Consider the following 11615-nt stretch of genomic DNA (forward strand, 5'->3'; position numbering starts at 1 on the left):
TAATTAAACACGTCAGTTGACTTGGAAATTCGATATGCAAGACTTTTGTTTATTTGTTTTCTTTCATTTTGGTAAGGAAAACACCTGTTCAGGTTTGGTGGTCTTTGTGCAAAACAATTATTGCATGGTATGATACAATATCCCCACCTAAGTGCCATAGTGATTGAACGTCTCAATTCAAAGCACTCTATCTTATCTGCCACTAAAACAGAGGAAGACAGATAAACTCAATGGCACTTCACCGATTTATATTCTAGTCACTGGCCCTATGAGCAACACTAATAAAATAGTCCACATGTTCGATCCACACCTAGCAAACTTCATAAGCATACAGTTCATTATCCATAAACATGGAAGTGTTCAAGTAAAATACAGGGGACGTTCTATTGTATTGAGACCAATGTAGCTGTAGAAGAACCTGCGGGGGATTTTGGAGGAGAAGACAAGTAAGGCTTGGGTGGTATCTGCAAGCAATCAACACTGCCTTCCAACATATCTATCACTTCTTTCATCGCTGGCCTGTTTGAAGGGTCTGTTTGTATGCACCACAGGCTCACTATTACCATCTTCCTTGCTCTTACTTTGTCTTCCTCATTCATGATACTCGGCAGACCAAGTTCTTCATCCAGTTCCAGACGCTTGTAAATCCAGTGTGGAAAATATATTTCACTTGTATCTTCAGCTTCTGCATTGATGTTCCTTCTTCCTCCAACCATCTCAGAAAGCATCATCCCGTAGCTATACACATCTGACTTGTGTGAGACCCCTCCAAAATTTCTACAGAATACTTCTGGAGCAATGTAACCGGCAGTACCTCTGGTGCACATTATTGACACAATACTCTCGTCCCTGTTACATATTTTAGCAAGGCCGAAATCAGAGATTTTTGGGAAGAACTTTTGATCAAGGAGAATGTTATGAGGCTTGATGTCAAAATGCAGAATTCTTGTTTTGCAACCGCGATGTAAATACTCCAATCCTCGAGCAATGCCAAGGGCAATTCGATCCAATGCTTCCCATCCCAAGTGATGACCATGATCTATTTTTGGGGTATTTGCATCAAATATGAACTTCTCAAGTGATCCATTAGGCATGAATTCATAGATGAGAGCTCTTTTTGAACCCTCAAAACAAAAGCCCAACAAGGAGACAATGTTGACATGGGAAGTGCGACTAATGGCTGCCACTTCATTCATAAATTCTTCTCCATTACCTTTTAATTTGCTCAAGACCTTCACCGCTACAAGACTGCCGTCATTTGATTTTCCCTTGTATACACTACCGTAGCCCCCTTGTCCTAATTTTTCTTTGAAGGAATTGGTCATTTTCTTGACCTCCAAATAGCTATATCTTCTAACTTGAAGTGGCCCATAGCTCCTTAGAAAGGCCTCAACAATTTGACGATCTTGGCCTTGATTCTTCCAGAAGAAAATAAAGCTATCATATGCTAACTTTCTCTTTAAGCAGCAAACAATAACAACTAGAACCATGAGACCAGCAACTGCACCTGCTACTGAAGATGATAAAAGAAAGGAAACGACAAATTTATGCAATGCATTTTAGAATATATCAGCTAGCATTCCAGTTTTTTGTTTTTCTGAGAAAGTCTGGCAGGCAAAAACAATCAAAGAATCACTGTTGTTCACGTGTTTTTAACTGTTTAAATTTGAGAGATGTGCTATAAAACCTCCGCAATCAATAAAAATGTACACATTAACCAAAAACATGCAAGTGAGAGAGATCAACTTTTAACCAAGGGACTGTATGGAGTCAAATTATGAAACAGTTACAGAACAGTTTATACCAGGGGTTGCTAAATTTGATCAAGGTTATCTTTTACAGAGCATTCAATTTACTTCCCCAATCTTTTATGTGCAAAACGTGGGAAAGGAGGCATCAATGAAAGTGGATTTACTGTCACTGCCAGAATGGTATATTTAAAGCTTGTTGATTTCATGTAATGCTTAGAAAAGTAATCCTCGGGGTGTTGGCGTGACTTGTGGATATTGACTTACTTTCCTTACACACCAAGAATTCCTATTATAATTGTAATTGATTTACTTTAATTCCTGATTTCCTACTGCAAATAGATTTAGGAATTTATTATTTACTTGTCCATTCAGGTTTCGTTGAATTATAAATATGACCTCATACAAGGAGAAGAATACACAGAAAGTTCCCACAAACAAATATTCTCTCATAGTTTTCATATTTTAGCATGGTATCAGAGCGGCGATCTTGGAATTGCTGACTCTAGTTTCAAACCCCCGCCGCTGCTATGGGGGTTGATGATTTTTTCAACCCTCATGGAGGTAGCACCACCGACTCCTTCTCTCATTCTCCACCAACCATCGTTGAGTTGAGTGCCCAGATGGCTCCGCTTCTACAGATGCAGACTTTGACCCCGAACCCAATCCAGAATCAGGATCCTCTTTTGACGACCCCGACCTCGACCCCGACTATGACGACGACGACCCCGACCTCGACTCCGAAGACGACCCCGACCTCGACTCCGAAGACGACCCCGACCCCCACTCCGATGATGACCCCAACTCCGAATTTGTCTATGATTCAGACCCTGATCCCGATTTCGACTCCGACTCCGGCCCCGACTCAGGCACAGATTCCGATCCCAATTCCTACTCAACCTGTATCCTATGCATCTTCCGCTGCACAGATTATGACTTCTAGACTAACGACCCCGACACATGGACCAGATTGCGCATATTGTGGTGATCCGAGACACACTTGTGAGACTTATTTTAAATCGCATGGCTACCCCAATTGGTGGGCTACTCTTATAGATTGAGGACAATGCAATATGACCAGTAATGATACTGGTTATGGATTCCATACTTCCGATAAGATTGATTCCAGGAGCTGGATAATTGATTCCGATGCAACTGATCATATGACGTTTGATCATGATGATTTTCTGAATACTACACAACCTCGACGAACCTGTATTGCAAATGCCAATGGTGTTACTTATCCTGTGACAGGGGCTGGCACTGTTGCACTCTCATCCTCTCTCACACTGTCTAATACTTTACTTGTTCCATCTTTATCCACTAAATTGTTGTCAGTTAGTCAGCTTACTGAACAATTGAATTGTTGTGTACTCATTTATCCGAGTTTTTGTTTGCTTCAGGATATTCACACTAAGGAGATTCTTGGTCGTGGTACTAAGAGCGGGGGGCTATATTATGTCAATGACTTCAGTCCCGGCATGGCTAATAGCGTGACACATCCCTTTGATAGCAAACAAATGCAAATCTGGTTGTGGCACCGTCGATTGGGACATCCGTCTTTTAGTTATATGAAGCATCTTATACCAGATTTATTCTTAGGTTTCAAGGACTCTGACTTCACATGTGATACTTGTATTTTGGCCAAGAGTCACCGTGTGCCCTACCCGTTGAGTACAAACAAGTGTACTACTCTATTTACGTTAATTCACTCTGATGTCTGGGGACCTTCTCCTATCACTGCTCCTTCTGGTGTTCGATGGTTTGTCACATTCATCGATGATTGTACACGGATGACATGACTTTATTTGCTGAAGAATAAAAACGAAGTGTTTTCCTGTTTTCAGTTCTTCTACAAACAGATGAAAACTCAGTTTAATGCTCAAATCCAGATTCTTCGCTCAAACAATGGTGGAGAATTTGTCAATCATGACTTTAAGACTTACTTCCAACAATATGAAATTATCCATGAGACGACTTGTCCTCAGACACCACAACAAAATTGTGTTGCTGAACGAAAGAATCGACATCTTCTTGAAACCGCCCGAGCACTTCTGATTGGCGCTCATGTTCCTCGCCATCACTGGGATGATGCTATTGTCACCGCAGTTCATCTAATCAACCGCATGCTTTCTGGTGTACTGACCTTTAAAACTCCCTTACAGGTGCTTGCACAACACAGACCTCTGCCTTCTGTTTTGGTACTTACACCCCGAATCTTTGGATGTGTGGCTTTCGTTCATCTCCACAAAAATCAACGTAGCAAACTTGATCCATGTACGCTTTGTTGTGTTTTTGTGGGTTATGCCACTCATCAGAAAGGCTACCGCTGTTATCACCCTCCTACCCAACGAACCTATGTCACTTTGGATGTGACCTTTCTGGAATCTGAGCTGTTCTTCCATGACCCATCATCCAATTCTACACTTCAGGGGGAGATACGAAGTGAAGAGCAGAATTGGAGCAACTTGGAAAATAAAGAAATTCTCCTTTGTACAGAAATGATTGATCATTCCGAGTCTGGAGCACGAGATTACTCTCTGTCTAAAAGCGACCAATCGCCCATTCATAGCGATCAATTGCCTGACCCACCTGATCCATGCGAAGATATTTCTGATCCGAGTCTCACACCTACAGACAATACAGAACAACAAGATGAAGACCCCCCTCTAACTCAACAGTACCAACAGACCAATCTCCTGAGAATATCCTTGAGGTAACTACTTCTACTAGACTTGAGCATTTAGATGATAAAACTATTGGATATCAATTACCTTTCAGGCAAAATCGTGGGAAGCCACCAAACCGTTATTCACCTGATATTGGCAAGACATCCAAGTATCCAATTGCAAATCATGTATCCACTGAGAAGCTGTCTGAACCACTCAAGGCTTTTGTGCATCAGTTGTCTGCTATCCATATTCCAACCAAGGTCTCTGAAGCATTGAAAGATCCTAAGTGGGTCCAAGCTATAAAAGAGGAGATGAAAGCCCTTGAGAAAAATCAGACTTGGACATTGGAGACTATACCCCGAGGAAAAAAGACTATCGGATGTAGATGGGTGTTTACTATAAAACACAATGCAGATGGATCTATCGAGCGATACAAGGCAAGACTTGTGGCAAAAGGGTACACACAGACCTATGGTATAGACTATGAAGAAACCTTTGCTCCAGTTGCAAAGTTAAACACCGTCAGAGTCTTATTGTCCCCTGCAGCTAATTTGGATTGGCCACTACACCAGTTTGATGTAAAGAATGCTTTTCTACATGGCGAACTCACGGAGGAGGTGTACATGGACATTCCTCCTGGATATAATACTACTGAGACTGGAACAGTTTGCAGGTTACGAAAAGCATTGTATGGATTGAAACAGTCACCACGTGTATGGTTTGGATGGTTCACCATGGCAATGAAGAACAATGGTTTCAAACAGTGCAACTCAGATCATACTCTGTTCTTGAAACATCGAAAAGGGAAGGTAACAGCATTAATAATCTATGTTGATGATATGATTATTACTGGGAATGATAAACAGGAAATATCACAGCTACAAGACTATCTGGCTACGGAGTTTGAGATGAAGGATCTAGGTGGACTCAAGTATTTCTTGGGAATTGAGGTGGCTCGATCGCAGCAAGGCATATTTCTCTCTCAAAGGAAATATGTCTTAGACTTGTTGACAGACACAGGAATGCTAGATTGTAAACCTGCGGACACTCCTATTGTTCAGAATCATCATCTTGGAGAATATCCGGATCAAGTTCCAACTAACAAAGAAAGATACCAAAGGTTAATGGGAAGATTGATCTATTTGTCACATACTCGACCAGACATTGCTTATGCGGTGAGCGTTGCAGTCAATTTATGCACTCTCCAAGTGAAGACCATATGAATGCAGTTCTTCGGATACTTAGATATTTGAAGTCTACACCTGGAAAAGGACTTATGTTCTCAAAGCATGGTCATCTAAATATTGATGGTTATTCAGATGCAGATTGGGCAGGTAATGTAACAGATAGAAAATTTACATCGGGTTACTTCACATTTGTGGGAGGTAATTTGGTGACATGGAGAAGCAAGAAACAGAATGTAGTAGCTTTATCCAGTGCAGAAGCCGAGTTCAGAGGCATGACTAAAGGGATTTGTGAACTTCTTTGGTTAAGAAAGTTGCTTACTGAACTTGGGTATAAACCTACATCCACAATGAATCTCTTTTATGACAACAAGGCTGCTATAGCCATTGCACAGAATCCGGTTCAGCATGATCGTACTAAATATGTTGAGGTGGATCGACACTTCATCAAACAAAAGCTTGAGGCTAAAGTGTTTCAGTTTCCTTTTGTGAAATCCGAGGATCAATTGACGGATATTTTGACAAAGGCGATTTCCAGTAAAGCATTCCACAATTCACTAGATCAGTTGAACATTGGCGACATCTATGCACCAACGTGAGGGGGAGTGTTGGCGTGACTTGTGGATATTGACTTACTTTCCTTACACACTAAGAATTCCTATTATAATTGTAATTGATTTACTTTAATTCCTGATTTCCTACTGCAAATAGATTTAGGAATTTATTATTTACTTGCCCATTCAGATTTCGTTGTATTATAAATATGACCTCCTACAAGGAGAAGAATATACAGAAAATTCCCACAAACAAATATTCTCTTATAGTTTTTATATTTTAGCAAGGGGCACTTGAGACTGATTTGATTTCCTTCCTTGGGTTGTAACAGTTGTCCTAGATGAGATCAATTATATATTTAACTTCAGAGATGTCAATCTTACCTAGTCCTAGCGTCAATCCCAATTTATCTCCTGCAACATAAATTGCAAAATGAAATTTTTGTTAGCTGAAGCAAAGAAGATAGAAGTGGCATTCAACAAAAACAAGATAGTGCATAACGATCATTTAAAAACTCATATGTACTTGCGTGTGTGTGTGTGTGTGTTTGTACCGAATACAAAGTATTTTCAACAGACTCTTTCCTTTTTTTGAGAGTTGAATCCTTTGAAGAAAGGAAATGGATAAATAACGAAGGGTCATGTAAATGCGGGAAGCATCTAATTTGATGTACATCTATTCCGATGTAAATACCTTTTTCTCTAACGGAACACTTAAATTTTCCCTTGTCAACATGGCATTCTTCTCTTACTCGAAATAGAAGTTGAAACGTAGTAGTCAATGCAGAAAGACTGAAGAAAGGTTTATATGGATCCTTGGGCATCTGAAACACGGAACATGATGGTGGGAGACTTGGTAAACTATGATCAGGCGAAGTAGTATAGTAATTATAGTTATGATTTCTGCAGCCGTAGTTAAGATCTGTATCGTGGAGTGGGGTGCTGCATTTGATGAGGGTCAGATTGGGTGCGAATAATTCATCAAAGACTGGAGAAAGGCCGGGAAGACTCAAGTCGTTGAAAACTTGATCATTGCAGGAATTTGTTTTCAAACGCTGCTCAAGCTTGCGGTCATTGATCAAAATCATATTTGGTTCAGGGATGATCTCAAATTCATGCCAGTATCCTTCCTCTTTCAGTTGGATCCTCGGATTATCTCGATCAGAACAATCAACTGTGAACAACCCGTCGCATTCAGGAAGATGCGTCTGACATTCTTCGGGAGGACAGCCTTTGTTGATTTTCAACTCTTCGTTAGAGTGAAGAACCACTAGATGAGTGAGAAGAGAGAAAATAAACAAAGCCACGGGAGCCATCGAGAAATTCCCAGCTGAACTGAAGAGCCAGAACTAAAGCACCACGGAAAACAAAAAAGAAAAGGATCTACTTCTCTAGTTCAGAACAAGACTGCTGAATTGTTTACTTCCATTCTTGCTTCACAATATATTAAGTTCATTCTGTGTTTAACACGCTAGTTGACTTGGAAATTGGAAGGGGAAGACTCGGACAACTAGGTTGAAACAAATGCAGGGTGGGGATACCATGTGAAATTAGAGATTTTGTTAAGAAGAATAATTCTCAGTTGTTATTGATAGAGCCAAAAGGCTAAGTATTTATAGAGATATTACAAGCTTAACTAGGAAAACTAGGTTACTTGGAGACTACTCCAAATCAATTACAATCAACTAATAAAAGGAAACTAAATAATAATTTAATAACGTTCCTAATTTCCAACACTCCCCCTCAAGTTGGAGGGTGGATATCAAGAACGTCCAACTTGCACAATAGATTGTGAAAGGTGTTACTCCCAAAGGTTGCTGATAAAGAGGCAGTGGTGTCACTACTGTAGAGGGGGCAGCTGTGTCGTAGCTGTGTCACTGTTGTAATGATGGAAAATTTGGAGGCAAATGGAGCAGCGGTGTGCTGTTGTAAAGGGGGTTGTTGCTCCTCTCAAATCCGACGATGTATGAGAGTCGTGAGTTGAAGGAAGCAGCACCCAAATAAAGTTGTGCTGATGTTCAGCGCATGTTGCATGTATGGAGGCTGTTGTTGATGTTGCTGATGTGCAACGATGGTGATTTTGTTGCTAATATGCAACAAATGTTGTTGATGATGCCTTTTCTTGAGGCTGAATAATGATGCTGCTGGGGCAGCTGAATGATGGTGTTGCTGGTGCAACTGATTGATGATGTTGCTGGTGCAATTGTGCGGAAGCTATTGATGATGGTGTGTAGCTGCCTGTGTGCAGCTGATGTGTGACAATGTGTCTACCTCCCATATCTACCCCTCAAATCCGAAGCTTGTAGAGGGTCGAGATTTGGAAAAAGAGAAGAGAGAATGAAAAATAATGATGAAAGAGAGATTAAAAAAAGAAAAGGAGCAAAGCCAAGAAGATGGCGTGAAAGTGAAAAAAATACTTTTATTTTTATTTTTGGTTTGAAAAATGACCCACCGAAAAAGGGATATGACCCATCGAAAAAGTTAGCCAAAAAAAGAAGAAGAAGAATTGAGTGATGTGGAGACAGAAAGAAAATATCAAACTTGGCCAAGAAAAAAGTTAGGTAGAGAAAGAAAACAAAAAAATTGGGTCTGATGTGAAACCTCAAAGAGAAACTGATATATCAACAAAGGAGAGAAAGTGAACGCTCATGTTGGGTTGTCGTGGTGCAAAGAAGCGATGGCAACACAGAGAGAAAAAGGACCAGCAGTTGTGCAAAGGTGCTCTCAGGAAGATTACGATAGATGGCTTGGATATGAGCGATCGATGGTTTCTAGGCAGGGGCAAAGAATCAATGAACACCATGGCTGGTCAACAACAGTGGTGCTAGTGTAGAGCCTCCTGCGTTTGTTGGAGATGTCGTGGGTTGTGCAAAGACATGATGGCTCGGTGAGTGTTGACGAGGCTCACGGAGGAAATAAACGGCTTAGTGAGCAGTGACGAGGCTCACGAAGGAATCGCAATGAAGACGGCGTGTCTGCCGCAAGCGTAGACGACTTAAAAAAATGATTGGTAGGCTCGATAAAGGTCGAAGATGCCGTGGTTGTGGCAAGCGTAGTAGACATCAAAACATAGGCTCAATATCTGATTGCAACAGAGAGCATGACTAGAGATGGCTCAATATGATTTGTATAGAGAGCAATACTTGTATGAAAAACATAAGGAAATTGCAGCGCCAAAGAAGGGTGCGACTGTTGGTTTAGTTAGATGTAGGAACTGTGGGATGGTATGGCTTTGGTAGCGGGAATAAAATATTGATCATTGAGGAGAAGGTGAACAAGACGACTGTACAAGATGAATACCCATCATGGGTGAGGGATGAAAAGCGCCAACGACTCTCAATTTGGCAAAGGATTTCAAAGATTAGCAACTAGGGTTGTGAAGAAAATAAGGTTTGTAAAAAAGTTTCAAGAGACGCCCTAGAATCAGTGCTCTGATACCATGTGAAATTAGAGATTTTGTTAAGAAGAATAATTCTCAGTTGTTATTGATAGAGCCAAAAGGCTAAGTATTTATAGAGATATTACAAGCTTAACTAGGAAAACTAGGTTACTTGGAGACTACTCCAAATCAATTACAATCAACTAATAAAAGGAAACTAAATAATAATTTAATAACGTTCCTAATTTCCAACAACTTCCAATTGTAAAATATTTTCTTTGAAATTGTATGGTTGACATCGTTTGTATAAATAATAATAATAATAATAATAAAATTAAAGCCTTGCATTCATTATATATTGATTGGGCTATTTTAGACATGTATTGGGCTTGTGACTGGACCTTAAACTTTGAATTGAGGCTGACTCAGCTGACTCATACTTTGATACAAAGATCAGCATTTGACACGGTCCAATTTTCCATACTAACAATTTTCTCTCTTAACATTCTCTAATCTTCTCACTTAAAAAATTAAAACAATGTTTTTAATAGCCAATAAAATATTGAGTGTATTTCCATATTTGCATTATTGTTTGATTAAAATATAAAATAAATAAATTCTTCAATAACTCTCTCTCTCCTCTCTCCCTCACGCACCTAAACTAAACCCATCTTCTTCATTATACCCAACCCACCACTCCAGCCAGCCGCCCTTACCACTTCATAACCATTTGGATCTAGTTATTGTTCCATGATTCCAAGCTGTAACTGTAGCCTGCACCCATAACAAAAACAACCAAAGAAGTTGTTGAAGATGATTTTGTTAAAAGAAAGTACATGTTTTGACCGATTTACCCAACTGGGTCTGGCATGATTTTCATAAGAGATGTGTTAAATCTATGAACCCTCTTTGTGGGCAAGTCAATTTATGACAGTATTGAGAGATTTATAATTGGTGGTTGTGGGTGTGATGGTCGGGGTGGTGACTGTTGAGTTTTCACGAGGCGGGGAAGGGGGGGAGAGGAAGAGGAAGAGGAAGAGGAGGAGAGGGGCGAGGGCGAGTTGGGTTGGCTTGGGGATCGGGTGATTGAAGAATTTGTTTATTGTTTATTTAAAACATGGAAGATGGAGAGAGGGGAGGACGGACGGTGGTGGGTTTGGTCTGGGTGCGTTAGACAGAGAGGAGAGAGAGAGTTATTGAAGAATTTGTTTATTTTTTATTTTAAACAAACAATAAAAATAAAGCAAATATGGAAATACATTTAATGTTGTTTGGTAATTAAATATATTGTTATAAGTGAGAGAAAAGTGACACATGTCATAAGAAGAAGAGAGAAGGTCCAAAAGAGAAAGTTAGAGAGAAGGTTGTTAGCATTCATCTTTCCTGTTACCAAATGCCCTGTGTCTCATGTTTCTCTCGTAGCTTTTTGACATGTGGCAAACCACTTAACAGTACTTTACTTTTAGGATTATCTACTGTAGACGTCCCTGAACTGTGCCTCTAGTTGCAATTGGGTCCGTGAACTTTTTTTAGAGGCAATTACATCACTTAACTCAGCAATCAGTTTCAATTGGGTCATACCGTCCAACTCTGTCAATTTATCCGTCAAAATGAGAGGGTAAAAGCGTCATTTTGGGGTTTCAAGGTAGCTGCAACACACAATTTGCAATTTCATAATCCAAAGACTACCAGAAATTTGACATTGGTGAAATACGAAACAAAGAATAGACATGGCTTGATTGTAATTCTTGCTGTGAATTGCATGCGTATGTTTTTCCTTTGCAGTCTCCAGTTTCAAACAAAGATAGATGCTAGAGTCACCATATTCTTGCTTTGGGATTGGCTGAAGAATTGATCAAATAAAGATAGCTGCCGGAGTCGAACAAAGTAGCTGTTACTTGGCACCTGAATTGTAACACCCCGACCCCAAATTTAACCCTTATTTAATTATTTAATTATTTAAGGGTATTTTAGTCATATTTTTAACCGGAGAGAGTTTGGGACTGCGACTTGTATTTTTGGATTGGTCGTACTGAGACGAGTTCATAGACACGTAGTGGGCTCGAATCGGAGTTGTA

At 40.0% G+C, this 11615-nt stretch overlaps 1 protein-coding gene across 1 annotated transcript; it reads right to left on the reverse strand.

Annotated features, from left to right (window-relative positions):
• Positions 226-7656, reverse strand: LOC18789972 (rust resistance kinase Lr10). The gene is made up of 3 exons (XM_007222293.2): positions 6853-7656; positions 6543-6572; positions 226-1510 (listed from the first exon to the last, which is right to left on the reverse strand). Exons 1-3 carry the CDS (start codon positions 7472-7474, stop codon positions 384-386), a joined length of 1779 nt encoding a protein of 592 aa, XP_007222355.2. The 5' UTR covers positions 7475-7656; the 3' UTR covers positions 226-383.

The sequence above is a fragment of the Prunus persica genome, chromosome G1, assembly GCF_000346465.2.
Source record: "Prunus persica cultivar Lovell chromosome G1, Prunus_persica_NCBIv2, whole genome shotgun sequence".
Classification (NCBI taxonomy): domain Eukaryota; kingdom Viridiplantae; phylum Streptophyta; class Magnoliopsida; order Rosales; family Rosaceae; genus Prunus; species Prunus persica.